Below are 16379 nucleotides of genomic sequence, written 5' to 3'. Positions count from 1 at the left end.
CCCTAATTTCCTATCCCCGCCCACCCTCAAAACTGGAAAGCTCCTGCAGTTCTAACCTGATCTTTGCCTCACCCCTTCCCAGTGCTGCTTTTCCCAAATCACAGCTGCCGCCATTCTATTACATTGCTCAATTTTTAAAGGGGGTCTCGTTTTAGTGCAGTGCCAAAGCCCTTTGGTCTTAAATTCTGCTGTATTCCCCAATGGAGACTCCAAATCCAACCAAAAGGCTCATATCTAACCAGTGGCTCTCCATTTCCTTATGTTCCACGATATTATATATATATATATATGTTGAAGAGTTTGGGATTGGTTTAAGTCCCGCATGTCCAGTCATGGTGTAGGCAGCTACCCCTTTGCTACAGGTGAAATGTATACCTTGCTCCCAGATATTTCCTAGTGTCCACCGCTAGTTTAACTAGCGGTTAGATTGACTTAACCGACTGACATTTGTTGGTTCAGTGTGTTGGTCCGTTGACCCGACCCCACCACCTCCATGACCCCTGCATGGAATCTTGGGGTGGTGTGGCTGGTAAAGTTGAAATTGAACATGCGGTGTGGAAGAAACCTGCAAACTCTAAAACTGACCAGGGGTACAATGCCTGTGAGGGACGTAACATTTCCCACTCTGCAGCGGTATCTGTTTTGTCGGAACTGCGTCCATTGTCCGGAGGCCTCAAATCCCACATTGACCCAGACTAGTTCAAAGGGGGGGGTTTGCTCCTCCTCGATGCGTTGCCATTCTCTCAAACTGGGCACAGTGTGGGTTTCGAGATCTCCTTGGGCACCGTCCTTCCTTCAGTAGCACTTGCCTGCCTTCCAGCAATTGAGTCCAGTTCCCCCGCACATCTCCAGGCCTTTGTTGGAGCCAGAGTACTTTTTTCAAGTTTGAAGCGACCTTCCTTTTAAGACATGTCCGCAGATGTTTTGTTTTTTATGCATGATTTTTTTTTTTTGTGTGAACTCTCTTCCCGCCTTGTAGGCGACACCTGATTTTCAGGAGACCAGGCCTCGCAATTATGTACTGTCGGCCAGTGCATCTGCGGTAAGACATCGGCAAAGCCTCAAAAATCAACATTTCCCATTTTGTTTTCTGCCTTTCTCCCCCTACATTGTATGCTATAAGGATTGGTGACCCTTTTTAACTCGGCCTCCTAATGGACCAAATTTCAAAACTGCGACCTGGGTTTGGGTTGTCCACTCTGGTTGGGCGTATTCCTGGTGCTTTCATCAGATGACCTCCCAATGACCCTGCTCAGTCAAACAGCCCTTTTTAGTCCCCATTTCCAATACCTCGAGGACTAATAAACAAAAAAGCTCAAAGAAAATGAGGGGGGGGGGAGAAAAACATTTCTATTAACGGCCCCCCTATGATTTTTCTCCTGGGTCTTGCCCGCAGCAGTGTCCGGGAGATTAATCTTCGATTCCTGGAGATTCCAGGGCTGCCTCGGTCGAGTCAACGCTTTGGTGGTCGTTCCAGACGCATCCATAAAAGGCAGAGCTGCCCAAAGTCTTTGTCCCCCTTTCCTCTCCCGCCCTCCCCACTTTTCCCAGACAGATGGTTCTTGACTTGGCCACGAGAAGACTATCTTCCTTCCCACTTGTCCAAATAATGAATTATTAAACCCGCTAGTACTTGATTGGCAAGTTTCTGTACCACAGTTGGTAGAATAGAGCTCGGCTCGATGGAGCTCGGGGACTGTGGCAGATAGATTTGTACTTAAACGAGTACATCAGCATAGAAGGATAGACTGATGGGGTGAGATGAAGAGGGGTGGGAGGAGGCTCACGGCACAGACCAGTTGGGCCGAATGGCCTGTTTTTGTGGTGGAGACTCGATGTAATTCTGTGTAATTTCGATGTACTTTTTTACATTCCAAAACCTCCAGGCTAAAGCAGGATCAACTCCTGGACTCCATAGCATTGATCAGATATTCTTTAACAGTGAAATGTAAAATCCACAGTGCAATATCTACAGGATAACTCCACCTAATAATAAACACTTTATTATTCCTGTTGCCTGATCTGTAACTTAGAGTATTTTGGAGGCAGTATAGATTTTAACCAGGGCTAGTTTTAAGTATAAATCTGTCTGCCACAGTCCCTGAGCTCCATCCAGTCTAACTCTATTCTACAACAGTGATACAGAAAAGGACCTTTCTAGAGGTTGGTCCGGTGGGACAGGATGGGACCTTTCTAGAGGTTGGTCCGGTGGGACAGGATGGGACCTTTCTAGAGGTTGGTCTGGTGGGACAGGATGGGACCTTTCTAGAGGTTGGTCTGGTGGGACAGGATGGGACCTTTCTAGAGGTTGGTCCGGTGGGATAGGATGGGACCTTTCTAGAGGTTGGTCTGGTGGGACAGGATGGGACCTTTCTAGAGGTTGGTCTGGTGGGACAGGATGGGACCTTTCTAGAGGTTGGTCTGGTGGGACAGGATGGGACCTTTCCAGAGGTTGGTCTGGTGGGACAGGATGGGACCTTTCTAGAGGTTGGTCTGGTGGGACAGGATGGGACCTTTCTAGAGGTTGGTCTGGTGGGACAGGATGGGACCTTTCGAGAGGTTGGTCTGGTGGGACAGGATGGGACCTTTCCAGAGGTTGGTCTGGTGGGACAGGATGGGACCTTTCTAGAGGTTGGTCTGGTGGGACAGGATGGGACCTTTCTAGAGGTTGGTCTGGTGGGACAGGATGGGACCTTGCTAGAGGTTGGTCTGGTGGGACAGGATGGGACCTTTCCAGAGGTTGGTCTGGTGGGACAGGATGGGACCTTTCCAGAGGTTGGTCTGGTGGGACAGGATGGGACCTTTCCAGAGGTTGGTCTGGTGGGACAGGATGGGACCTTTCCAGAGGTTGGTCTGGTGGGACAGGATGGGACCTTTCCAGAGGTTGGTCTGGTGGGACAGGATGGGACCTTTCCAGAGGTTGGTCTGGTGGGACAGGATGGGACCTTTCCAGAGGTTGGTCTGGTGGGACAGGATGGGACCTTTCCAGAGGTTGGTCTGGTGGGACAGGATGCTGCGGTATCGTGCACTGTTGGAACAGCATGTTGCGATGTTTCCAGGCAGACGGGAGAGGTGCTGAGTGCAAGCAATTTGCTTCCCTCTGCATCCAGCAACTGGCTCCAAGAGAGCGATTTGTCAGGTGGCTGGGAGCCGATCCTGTGTCTGAACTCTCCACTGAATATGATGCATCGTGGCGAGGTCAGTGGCTGCGTGGAGATCTGCTGTGCGCTGTCCCAACACTGCAATCCTCTGAAGTCCTTCCCTTACCATCTGTTATCAACTCTCTTTTTAAACTTACCTCTATTCGAAGGTACCCCCCCCCCCCCATTTAAGCTCATTCAGTGGGAGATATTTCCACTTAGTTTTTTGTATCTGTTACGACAGTTGAGCCCCATTTTAATTCCCCACCATAGCTGACTAATTTGATGATTCAGTTTAAAGGGCCAGAGATGCAGGATGTAGAGGGCGCTGGCCTTTCTACCTCAATGGAGCCACCAATGTCCGTGCTTTAAGGCTTGAGCTTGAGGCGCCGAATGGCCTACTCCTGTTCCTATGTTCCAATGACGTGTGAATGCCAATCCCGCGGATACAATCATTCACTCTCGATGCCCGTCAAAATCCTCCTCCTGAGGTTTGGGCATCTCCCTTGTACCCAAAGAGTAATTGTGAGTCTAATCTGATAAAAAAGCATCACCAATCCAATACCATATTTATTACATACCCTCTTCCTCCTCTGATGTGCTCAAAATGTTATTCATCCGCCTACAAGGTGGCCTTTCTCTAGCAAATTTACATTTAAATGTAGCGGTATGTTGTATTGAACGGAATTTCATACGGTGTGCCTTGGCGATTTAATGGGCTGGGATGCAGCACAGCCAGGGTGTGCAGGTCAGTGGTGAATTTGCACTTTGCTTCTGCAGCTTTAAGCTAATAAATAAAAGCTGCACTCGTCACTTCCTGCTCGTCAATGCAACGAGCGTTGGCGCCCGCTGCATTGCACCCAGTCGCCTCGTTTCTGAGTTCTTTTGAGAGGGTATGTAATAAGTGGCACTAATTGCCCCCTCCGGCATTCGCCTTCTCCGATCTAGATTAGTCTGCTACTAACCCATAATCATAAGTGCCGATTCTGAAGAAAGTTGGATTTGTCTTGAGTCTGTGAGAAGAAAATCTCTTTTTTTCCCCCTGTTGTTGCTGAAGGAAAAGCATCCTGCATAATCGAGGGAGGCTTTTCAACAACTCGGCTCAGCGCAGTCATTCTTTACGATCCTTCACTTGAGTACAATTTCGAGGTTTCCCACACTTGCAGCCTTTACAATAACTTGCATTTATAGAACACCTTTAACGTAAGCAAACGTGCCAATCGCTTCACAAGTGCATAATCAGACAAAAATGGACACCAAGCCAAAGGAGGAGACGTTGGGAAGGGTGACCTGCTTTAAAGAAGGGTCTTCTAGGAGGTGGGGGGGAGGAAGTTGGAGAGGTTTAGGGAGCGAATTCCAGAGCTTCTGGCCTAGACGGTTGAAGGCACGGCTGCCAATGGCAGAGCGAAGGTAGTGGGAGATGGACAGGCCAGAATTGGAGTAGAGCAGAGATCTCGGAGGGTTGTAGGAGGGTACAGAGATGGGGGGGTGGGGGGGTGAGGCCACGGAGGGATTTGAACACCAGGATGAGAATTTCAAATTTGAGGCGTTGAACTTGAGAATTGCGAGCGAGGTCGCACAGGCTAAAATGGCTTCTACCTATCGGTGTTGGATCTTCCCAAGGTTTCACAAACACCATCTGATAACTCTCGGTGTCAGCCAGGGCTCAGTGGGCGGCACCCTCGCCTCTGGGTCAGGAGGTTGTGGGTTCAAGTCCCACTCCAGAGACTTGAGCGCATAATTCTAGGCCGACGCTCAGTGCAGTGCTGAGGGAGTGCCGCACTGTCGGAGGTGCCGTCTTTCGGATGAGACGCTAAACCGAGGCCCCGTCTGCCCTCTCAGGTGGACGTAAAAGATCCCACGGCACTATTTCGCAGAAGAGCAGTGTCCTGGGCCAATATTTATCCCTCAATCAACATCACTAAAACAGATGATCTGGTCATTATCACATTGCTGTTTGTGGGAGCTTGCTGTGCACAACTTGGCTGCCGCGTTTCCTACAGTGACTGCACTTCAAAAAGTACTTCATTGGTGTAAAGCGCTTTGGGACGTCTTGAGGTCGTGAAAGGTGCTGTAGAAATGCAAGTCTTTTTTTTATAGCTATAAGGCAGGTATTGATGATCTACATCCTAGGGTACTTAAGGAAGTGGCCCTAGAAATAGTAGATGCATTGCTGGTCATCTTCCAAAATTCTATAGACTCTGGAACAGTCCCCATGGATTGGAGGGTAGCTAATGTAACCCCACTATTTAAAAAAGGTGGTAAAGAGAAAACGGGGAATTACAGACCGGTAAGCCTGACATCGGTAGTGGGGAAAATGCTAGAATCCATTATAAAAGATGTGATAGCAGAGCACTTGGAAAACAGTGACAGGATCGGACAAAGTCAACATGGATTTACAAAAGGTAAATCATGCTTGACTAATCTGCTGGAATTTTTTGAGGATGTAACTGGTAGAATAGATAAGGGAGAACCAGTGGATGTGGTGTATTTGGACTTTCAGAAGGCTTTCGATAAGGTCCAGCATAAGAGATTAGCGTGCAAAGTTAAAGCACGTGGAATTGGGGGTAAGGTACTGACTTGGATAGAGAACTGGTTGGCAGACAGGAAGCAAAGAGTTGGAATAAACGGGTCTTTTTCCGAGTGGCAGGCAGTGACTAGTGGGGTACCGCAGGGATCGGTGCTAGGACCCCAGTTATTCACAATATATATTAATGATTTAGACGAGGGAACTAGATGTAATATCTCCAAGTTTACAGACGACACAAAGCTGGGTGGGCGTGTGTGCTGTGAGGAGGATGCAGAGAAACTCCAGTATGATTTGGACAGGTTGAGTGATTGGGCAGATGCATGGCAGATGCAGTATAATGTGGATAAATGCGAGGTTATCCACTTTGGTGGCAAAAACAGGAAGACAGATTATTATCTGAACGGCAGTAGATTGGGAAAAGGGGAAGTGCAACGAGACCTGGGTGTCCTTGTGCACTAGTCGCTGAAGGTAAGCATGCAGGTGCAGCAGGTGGTTAAGAAGGCAAATGGTATGTTGGCCTTCATAGCAAGAGGATTCGAGTACAGGAGCAAGGATGTCTTGCTGCAGTTGTACAGAGCCTTGGTGAGACCACACCTTGAGTATTGTGTGCAGTTTTGGTCGCCTTATCTGAGGAAGGATGTTCTTGCCATGGAGGGAGTGCAGCGAAGATTCACCAGACTGATACTTGGGATGGCAGGAATGACGTATGAAGAGAGATTGGGTCAATTGGGCTTGTATTCGCTGGAGTTTAGAAGAATGAGAGGGGATCTCATTGAAACATAAATTTCTAACAGGACTAGACAGACTAGATGCAGGAAGGATGTTCCCGATGGCGGGGGAGTCCAGAACCAGGGGTCACAGTCTAAGGATAAGGGGTAAGCCATTTAGGACTGAGATGAGGAGGAATTTCTTCACCCAGAGAGTGGTGAACCTGTGGAATTCTCTACCACAGAAGGCAGTTGAGGCCTATTCATTAAATATATTCAAGAAGGAGTTAGATATATTTCTTAAGGCTAAAGGGATCAAGGGATATGGGGAGAAGGCAGGAACAGGGTGCTGAATTTGGATGATCAGCCATGATCTCATTAAATGGCGGAACAGGCTCGAGGGGCCGAATGGCCTACTCCTGCTCCTATCTTCTATGCTTCTATTGTGGGGAATTCTTAGCCAACACTAGTAACACTCTCTCTCATCTGAGAAATGGGGAAATAAAGTACTAAAATCATACGCATCAATGTCTAAACCCACTTGAAAACCCAGGAAGGTATTTCCTCTGAGTGAGTAGTGTTGTTTTATATTGTTTGATAATCGCTCCTGTGAAGCTCCTTGGGATGTTTTACATTAAAGGCGCTGTATAAATGTAAGTAGTTATTCTTGTAGATTACGCCATCCTGCCCAGCTATTTATATACACGTTCCATATAATTGCACCCTCCTTTTGGTATAATTCCGGTGTTCCGTACTCACAGGATAAAATAATGAGAGAGTTTATATTTAATTTTTGAAGCCATTTCTACCTAGAATTTTTGTACTTTTTGCTTCCTGTTTTTTATGTAATACTCCAAAGACAAATTCAACTTGAAATTTTACTAAACCAGTAACTGTCGAACCTTCATCTTATCTGAAGAAAAGAAAACGTATTGCAGAACTCTACACAGGACCTCCCACCCTCTCCTGTCAGGAACATTTGTTTCTGTCTAATTAAACTCCTAAAAGTGGCTGGGAAATCCCAAATGGGATTATTTTAATGGCGATTCTTCAATTTCACTGATAGTTCTGTGTTCCCAATCCTCTCCCCTGGTGTGTTGCGTTCATTACTGCTCTCCATCTGAGGCCTGGAGCCTGGGACAGGACCTGGGCCTTGAGCCGGAGCCTGGAACAGGGCCTGGGGCCTTGAGCCGGAACCTGGGACAGAGCCTGGGACAGGGCCTTGAGCCGGAGCCTGGGGACAGGGCCTGGGCCTTGAGCCGGAGCCTGGGGACAGGGTCTGGGCCTGAGCCTTGAGCTGGAGCCTGGGGACAGGGCCTGGGCGTTGGGCCAGAGCATGGGACAAGGCCTGGAGCCTAGGACAGGGCCTGGAGCCTGGGACAGGGCCTGGGCCTTGGGCCAGAGCATGGGACAAGGCCTGGAGCCTGGGACAGGGCCTGGGGCCTTGAGCCGGAGCCTGGGACGGAGATCTGAGCGTGAGGATTTCTCCACCACTACTGGCTTACAGCAGATATTTCTTTAACACTAACCAGCTGTTGGGCATTTCTCTGTCACTGATCTCACTAACTTTTAAGCAGCACTGATTCATTCTGAAGCCAAGAGATACATTTTACCCCTTTCCTATAGAGCTTCTGACTATTGAGATTAGCTTTGAGTCTGCTTTGCTTTATACTTCTTTGGCTGAATCGATAATCCATTGGCTGTACCAATGGGCCATTAGGGCCTTTTTCAGAGGTGCTGATGTTCTAACTGATTGGAGCTGGGTTTGTGGCAGTAAAACCAAACACTCTGCTCCACAGCTAATGGCATCATATTCGATCCAGTCCCCGGGGTGGGACAGAGAGTCAGGCAGGCCAGAGAGTCGGGGTGGGGGGTGGTGCGGGCAGAGAGTCGGATGGGGGGCTGAGGGCAGAGAGTCGGGGTGCGGGCAGAGTGTTGGGGGTGCGGGCAGAGAGTCGGGGCTCGGGGTGTGGGCAGAGTGTTGGGGGTGCGGGCAGAGAGTCGGGGCGGGTGGGGGTGCGGGCAGAGTCGGGGCGGGTGGGGGTGCGGGCAGAGAGTCGGGGCTCGGGGTGCGGGCAGGGAGTCTGGAGGAGGCCTACCCCGGGGGTGGGCCTCCTCCAGTGTGCATGGAGGTGTGGGGTCAGGAACTTCCACACTGCTCACAAAACTCCAGGAGTTGGAGATGACCGGATTTTCACTGATAGAATCACTAGCAGATGAACAGAATAGTATGTAATCAAAACAAGACTGTGAAGAGGGAGTGCAGCAAAGATTCACCAGACTGATACCTGGGATGGCAGGAATGACGTACGAGGAGAGATTGGGATGATTGGGCTTATACTCGCTGGAGTTTAGAAGAATGAGAGGGGATCTCATTGAAACTTATAAAATTCTAACAGGACTAGACAGACTAGATGCAGGAAGGATGTTCCCGATGATCGGGGAGTCCAGAACCAGGGGTCACAGTCTAAGGATAAGGGGTAAGCCATTTAGGACTGAGATGAGGAGGAATTTCTTCACCTAGAGAGTGGTGAACCTGTGGAATTCTCTACCACAGAAGGCAGTTGAGGCCAATTCATTAAATATATTCTAGAAGGAGTTAGATATATTTCTTAAGGCTAAAGGGATCAAGGGATATGGGGAGAAAGCAGGGACAGGGTATTGAGTTTGGATGATCAGCCATGATCTCATTAAATGGCAGAACAGGCTCGAGGGGCCGAATGGCCTACTCCTGCTCCTATCTATGTTTCTATAAGATCAATGCTTTATTTTTTTTTAAAACACACACTTTTTGTCAAAGAATCTTCACCTCTTGCAATGTTTAAACCAGCCCTTAGTCTATCGATGGGGGTTATGATCTCGTGCCCCCTTAGTGTATCGGAGGTGTGAACTGCGCTCCTTGTTACATGTACTGAGTTATCTGCTGAACTAGGAGTCGAGGATCTCTCGTTTTTAACTTCTCGTTCTGTGAGGAAGGTATTTCCACTTTCTCTGACGGGAGATCTTTCTATGCAGTGCTGTAACTTGCCATTTCTATTAACATTCCTGCAACTTTTCATACTTTTGCTGTTCAAGTATGAACTGAGTATTCAACTGAAGCAGCGCGTCACTTTCCCAGGCTTAATAATGAGCGCGAATTCGGCAAACCTGTTTAAAACTCTCTTCCACACCCTTCCTGCCCAACTTGATAATCCTGCGAGCCCGTAGCCCCCAGTGAGTAGGGGCATCCGAGCTACTAGCCCATGGGCGTTTCCTGCTGGTGAGCTCTGCAGCTTTAGCTGGTTAAACTCCAGCCGCTCCCCCGCACGCACTTGAGGCTCTCTGTGCCGTGCCCTGCCAACCTTCACCTTGGTTTTCTAGAGCTGGATAAGTGGAGTGTGTCCGTCTGGGGAGAGAGTGTGCACCCCATATCAGGCAAGCAGAAACTCCACCTTATAGAATCTTGAGCTACAGAAGGAGGCCATTCAGCCTATCGTGCCTGTGCTGTCTCTTTGAAAGAGCTCTCCGATTAGTCCCACTCCCCACCCTCTTGTCGAATCTTACTGCACAGGAGGCCATTCGGCCCATCGTGCCTGTGCCAGCTCTGTAAGAGCTATGTAAGATATTTCGGCATCTTGCTTGGAGACTCTTCAACATGGTGATGGGTTTCCATGGTGACATATCGGACCTGGCTAACAAAACACAATTGTTGTCATAGAATCATAGAAGTTTACGGCACAGAAGGAGGCCATTCGGCCCATCGTGTCTGTGCCGGCCAACAAAGAGCTCTCCAGTCTAATCCCACTGTCCAGCTCTTGGTCCGTAGCCTGTAGGTTACGGCACTTCAAGCACATATCCAAGTACTTTTTAAATGTGATGAGGGTTTCTGCCTCTACCACCCTTTCAGGCAGTGAGTTCCAGACCCCCCAGCACCCTCTCTGTGAAAGAAGTTCTCCTCAACTCCCCTCTAATCCTTCTACCAATTACTTTAAATCTATGCCCCCTGGTTATTGACTTCTCTGCTTATCTTATGACTCTGCGAGAATTTTTAAAATTATTATTGCCAGTGGTCAAGCAGAAACAATCTGGATTGAATGTTAAATCCATTCAGTTCCCAGAGGGGTTAAACCAGGACATTAAGAACAAAAACAAGCTTCAGTCTTTACTGGCAATTCAATTAATGAATGATTGGAAGGGAAACCGCTTTCCACTGTTAGTCTATCACTCCAATTCACCAGTCAATGTGAGAATGGACTGTGTCGATCATTCCATCCTAACCTGTAAGTTGTAGCAAGTGCCACTGTTTATAACTACACCATCAGCCCCAAGTTCCCCTCCAAGTCACACACCATCATGACTTGGAAATATATCGCCGTTCCTTCATCGTCGCTGGGTCAAAATCCTGGAACTCCCTCCCTAACAGCACTGTGGGAGCACCTTCACCTCACAGACTGCAGCGGTTCAAGAAGGCGGCTCACCACCACCTTCTCGAGGGCAATTAGGGATGGGCAATAAATGCTGGCCTTGCCAGTGACGCCCACATCCCGTGAATGAATTAAAAAAAAACATATAAAGTAAAAATCCAGACCTTTTATGATCTGCAGGAGTCGATGTTAACTTGATTCATACTTCTATCAGTTCGCTCATACTTTCCTTGTGTCCCATGAAAACCCTTTACCCAAACTAACACTGGTTTGTTGGAACCTAAATCTTCTTTGCTGTTGTTAATCTGCTGTGAAATGTAGTCCTGATTCAGCTCTGATCCAGAGGGTACATCACCACGGTTTTTGCTCGGTATTTTATGTGCTGTAAATTCTTAGGCAAGCTCTGTGAACCCGTACCAGACTCCCGGTGGCTACGATCCTGTTGTCCTCAGTATGAATATGTTTTCTGTTCTTCTCCTGTGAGTGTTCCCACTCCTTCTGCATATTTGTGTTTTGTGTTGTGTTATCACCGTGCTCTAATCATCATTCGCATTAAACGTCAGTAACAATGAGCTCCTTCCAGTATCAAACACTCATCTCCTTTCTTGTTGCTGTGTGGATTTGCAGCTCTGGAGTGAGGAGGTGGCGAAAGTGAGTATCCGAAACAAAAACCTGCTGAGAAATATCATTGGCACTGGAAAAACTAGGCTGCTGGTTACTTGGTGATTTAGTATTGGGGAATTTAACCCCCAAAAATGTTTTTAAGGTGTTTTACGAGCACACTTCTCAAAATTGACCAGTGCCAAACTTGCGTTGCTTAAAAAGGGCCGTGACTCCCACAACTGGAGATCAGAATCTGAGCTTCACATCGATTGCCATCAGTTCCCACTTCCGTTTTCTTTTACATTCTGAGGCCCACGGGCGGTTCAAACATGGGTGAGGTTCCGGAGGGTTCCTGGCTGGCGTGGTATCCCAGCATGAGTTGCCAATGTCCAGCTAGAAAGAGAGAAGATTTTGGTTGTGGAAGGGTTGGGGTTGGGGGTGAAGATAAACCAGGGGAGCGATGGGCCGTTCCAATATGGTGGTTTGTACGCATAATTCAAGGCCTACGTGGGGAGGGCTGAATGGAGGATGGTTCACCTCATTGTGTCTCGTGTGCCTCCCAAGTGGTCTTGTCTCGGGTTGAGTCGGCGTATGCAGTCTATCTGTACTCCGCCAACCTTGTAAGGGATTGGCCAGGACACTGGGGATAAGTCCCCTGCTCTTCATCGAAATAGTGCCCTGGGATCTCTTACATCCACCTGAGAGAGCAGACAGGGCCTCGGTTTAATGTCTCATCTGAAAGATGGCGCCTCCGACAGTGCGGCACTCCCACAGCACCGTCCCTCCGACAGTGCGGCACTCCCACAGCACCGTCCCTCCGACAGTGCAGCACTCCCACAGCACCGTCCCTCCGACAGTGCGGCACTCCCACAGCACCGCCCCGCCGACAGTGCGGTGCTCCCTCAGTACCGCCCCTCCGACAGTGCGGTGCTCCCTCAGTACCGCCCCTCCGACAGTGCGGCGCTCCCTCAGTACCGCCCCTCCGACAGTGCGGCGCTCCCTCAGTACCGCCCCTCCAACAGTGCGGCGCTCCCTCAGTATTGGCCCTCCGACAGTGCGGCGCTTCCTCAGTACTGCCCCTCTCACAGTGCGGCGCTCCCTCAGCACTGCCCCTCCGACAGTGCGGCGCTTCCTCAGTACTGCCTCTCCGACAATGTGGCGTCCCTCAGTATTGCCCCTCCGACAGTGCGGCGCTCCCTTAGTACTGCCCCCCCGACAGTGCGACGCTTCCTCAGTACTGCACTGGGAGTGTCGGCCTGGATTTTAGTGCTCAAGTCTGTGGAGTGGGACTCGAGCCCACAGCCTGTTGAGTCAGAGGCGAGGGTGCTGCCCTCTGAGCCATGGCTGACACACAGGCCCGGGGGAGGTTGGGGGCGGGTGCTGGGTGGAGCAGGGTTCTCAATAGTGGGACTGGCGAAGGGACACATCAGTGAGAATGGGGATTAAAAAAACCCTGCCCGCCCCTGGTGCAAAGTAGATCTTCAAACTATGTACAGCAGCTGGAATCACATCCAGTCCAGTTTCCAATCCATAAATCCACACCTGGGGAAGGAACGGAGAGAGAGAGAGGGGTGGGGGGGAAGTCTCAACAATTGCAGCTGAAAATAGGAAGTTTTTATTTTTTGGAAGTGGGACTTCTGATTCTCTTTCAATGCGACCGTCCCTCCCCCGCAGTGCAAAAAGCACCTTCGACCCAATATTAAAAGAAAACCAGCTCAACGCTGATTCTGTGTCAAAAATCTAATCTGACTTGTCTGTCGTGTTTATTTTTTGGATGTAAATAGCTGTACAATTCCATTTAAACATGAGCTGAGGGACAGCTCGGTGTCTCGACCCCTGCCCGCCTGCCCTGGGGTTTGGCAGCTTGCTCTGTAATTACCGTGTGACCTGCGCTCTAGTCTTTTCACGTCTATTGAGGAGGAGAATGCCGAGTTAAAGTTGCAATATATAGCAAACACCGGAGCAACTGCCCCCCCGCGGGGATAGTCTGCTAATTCTGGCTCAAACTGTTGCTTGCCTTCACAAACCTTGGCCTCTTGCAGTATTGAGTGTTGTGTGTGTGGAGGGGGATTGCAGTGAAAATGAACTGCTGCAGTTTTCACTCCTGCTGCACGGCTCCTCAGGCACTGATGACTCTCCATTTAAGTTTTATTTTGTAAATCCCAAAGATGTGTCTGAAAGATAAATTTAAGACGCTCGAATTGGTATTTTTTTTTTAAAAACTGCTGATGGTCATCTGTTTAGGAAAACAAATGAATTCCCTTTTTACCTCAGGCGAAAACGCAGCCCATTTTCTCCAGTGTATATATTGCACCTTTACAGACAGCTCCTTTCTTGGCTGTTCCCGAGTATTGCTTCAGTACAAATGCAGCAATATCTTTTAATAATTTGTTTGATTAACCAAGCATGGAATAAGAACGATTCTAGAAAATGACAGACGTATGTTAAGGGTGTAAGTCGGACATTGATGATTTTGGGAGACGGGCCCAATGCTAGCAATCCGAACTGGTTTATTTATCCCTTTTACCATCGAACGGATTCCAACCCTCGTACAGTCGGGTCCTCTGGAGTGAGACACAAATCTGTAGCCAGCTCCCCCTTGTGTTGGCTTTTGTTTCAATCCTACCCGTGTAACCAATTAGACTGGATCTTGGTCATATTCTTTCATTTTCTAACTTTAAATTGAAGTTCTTGTTGCATTAGTGTGTTTACTGGTTTCTGAGAGGGTGGGATGGGGTGGGGCATTTAAAAAAAAAAAAAAATCTAGTCTTGGATGCAATGTTCCCTTTAAGCTGCTTGGCCACGCAGCGCTCTGCGGGTCCCGCGCAGCCGGTCGGCCGGCTTTTAAATAGAACAAACCGCGCGTGCGCGGAATTTTGAATGGCCCGTGCGGCCCCTTAAAGGAGCCGTGTGGGCCAAAAGAAATTAGAGGGAGCATTGCTTGCATGACCTTTGGAACGGAATACCCTTTCGCACATTTTTCAGACCGGTTTCAGTTGGCGCCAGCGTGTTGCAGTTTGTTTTTTATTCCTTTCCATTGGCCGTAAGGAATAATCCAATTTTTAGCCCTTTGCACAGCCCAGAATGAGATCGCTCTCTTCACCCATCCCATAGAATTACCCACTCTTGGTTCTCTTGCACTGAATGATAAATTGCCACACGCCTCGGCCCAATCTCTAAAACTCGGTTTGATTGCTTTGTCAAATGTCGGGGCGTTTTTTTTAAAATTGGACCTGGTGGAGGTTTGAACAAAGGTATGAATTATTGGTGATTCGGTGTACAATTGTTGGAATATGTTAATGCTTCACTTCTGACTATCTAATGCAATGTCTCTCTAAATACAGGGTGTGTTTTTTTTTTAAACCTTCTGGTTGTACATCTTAAAGCGAACATTTTTTTTTTAATGAACAACTCGGTGTGGCTATACTTGTTTCTGTTTAACTAACCAGCTGGTAAATGTAATCTATTAACTTTGTGCAGCGCCCTGGAGGCCTAGCCTGGAACTGCAGCAGCAGCGTGGGCTGCTGTGGGGCAATGGAACCATTTACTGTACCACCACAACGCTGATTCCAGAGCAGGAGTGAGATTGGTGACTGAACAAAGCCACCCAGTCTTCCTGATCATACGCACATACACAAGAACATAAGAATTAGGAGCAGGAGTAGGTCACACACGACCCCTCGAGCCTGCTCAGCCATTCAATAAGATCATGGCTGATCTTCGACCTCAACTCCACTTTTCCCTTCATTCCCCTAGAGTCCAAAATTCTATCAATCTCAGCCTTGAATATACTCAATGATTCAGCATTCACAGCCCTCTGGGGTAGAGAATTCCAAAGATTCACAACCCTCTGAGTGAAGAAATTCCTCCTCATCTCAGTCCTAAATGGCCGACCCCTTATCCTGAGACTATGCCCTCTAGTTCTAGACTCTCCAGCCAGGGGGAAACAACCTCTCAGCATCTACCCTGTCAATCCCCCTCAGAATCTTATGTTTCAATGAGATCACCTCACATTCTTCTAAATTCCAGAGAGTATAGGCCCAATCTACTCAATACAAAATTGCCGGGCAGGAACAGACCAGCTGGCCCCTCGAGCCTGCCCCACACTCCTGATGGCCAGAGCATCAGGGCCAGACACTTCCTCCCTTCCAGATTTGGCTGTGATTGTGGTTCTTACTGTAGTTTTATTGTTCTATATTCCCGAGCCGCCAAAGGAATGGTGTAAGAAGCCCAATCCCTATCTCCTTAAAATCCAGTATATTCCCTGAGAGAGGTCCACGTGTAACATTCCCAATCCACAAACCCGTGTATTTAATGTGTTTGGCGCACCACAGCCGTAAACGCACACTGCAGGTGGTGTCTGACCTGGCCCAAACACTGCACACAATGGTCTACACTAACACACACGGAGAGGTCTCTAGCTCAATGCTCCAGTGCCCTCCACCCATGCTAGAATGTGGACAATGAGCTCCTGTAACGTGTCCGCTATTCGCTGTTATGTATAATTCACTATGAAGGGTTGAGGCTTATGGCCGGACTTACAGCAAACAGAGTCTATTTAGACTGCAAACAGTCTACAGAGTCTATTTCTCCTGCAGTTTGAGTGGAGGGTAGTTACAAATAATGTGCGTAAAATCAATCCCAGTCACTTTACAGCAGTACCGTCTCCAGGCGTGATTGACGGGAGAAATCACCCAACCATCTCCATTCTGGCCGGGACTTGTGGTGTCAGCCAATTTAGTATGCTGCTCTCCTCGGTCTCCAGTGCATGAACTATTGCCAGACCCACCGTGCTATGCTACTGTTCCTTCCCATCTGGAAAACGGTGGCTTGCAATTCAGTTCTCTCTTGTGTTGCTCGTTTTTGTGTAACCTTGCAATTTATTCTCTGTGTTTAGACTGCCGCAAGGGGTGGGCTTCAAGGTGGTTCAGTGCATGTAGAAGCAATCATAAAACACCTATCATGGAATCCATGGTAGTTATTAGCAACCAGTTAG

General features: G+C 48.5%; 1 protein-coding gene across 8 annotated transcripts in view; it reads left to right on the top strand.

Moving 5' to 3' along the window:
• LOC147101623 (endophilin-B2-like) overlaps positions 1-16379 on the top strand; it is a 125228-nt gene that overhangs the window by 94034 nt on the left and 14815 nt on the right. For 5 of the 8 annotated variants that reach the window (XM_085965336.1, XM_085965337.1, XM_085965333.1 and 2 more), the window contains exons 6-7: positions 980-1042; positions 11408-11431. The exons of 2 other annotated variants lie outside the window; for them this stretch is intronic. In XM_085965336.1, coding sequence (XP_085821462.1) covers positions 980-1042; positions 11408-11431 — 87 coding nt within the window. The remainder of the gene's footprint in view (positions 1-979; positions 1043-11407; positions 11432-16379) is intronic. One more of the 8 variants, XM_085965335.1, reaches the window with a different exon arrangement.

This window comes from Somniosus microcephalus, chromosome 23, assembly GCF_052327205.1.
Source record: "Somniosus microcephalus isolate GS21.2 chromosome 23, FLI_Smic_1.0, whole genome shotgun sequence".
Classification (NCBI taxonomy): domain Eukaryota; kingdom Metazoa; phylum Chordata; class Chondrichthyes; order Squaliformes; family Somniosidae; genus Somniosus; species Somniosus microcephalus.
Note: the sequence above shows the minus strand (reverse complement) of the source record. Positions and strands in the feature narration are given on the sequence as shown.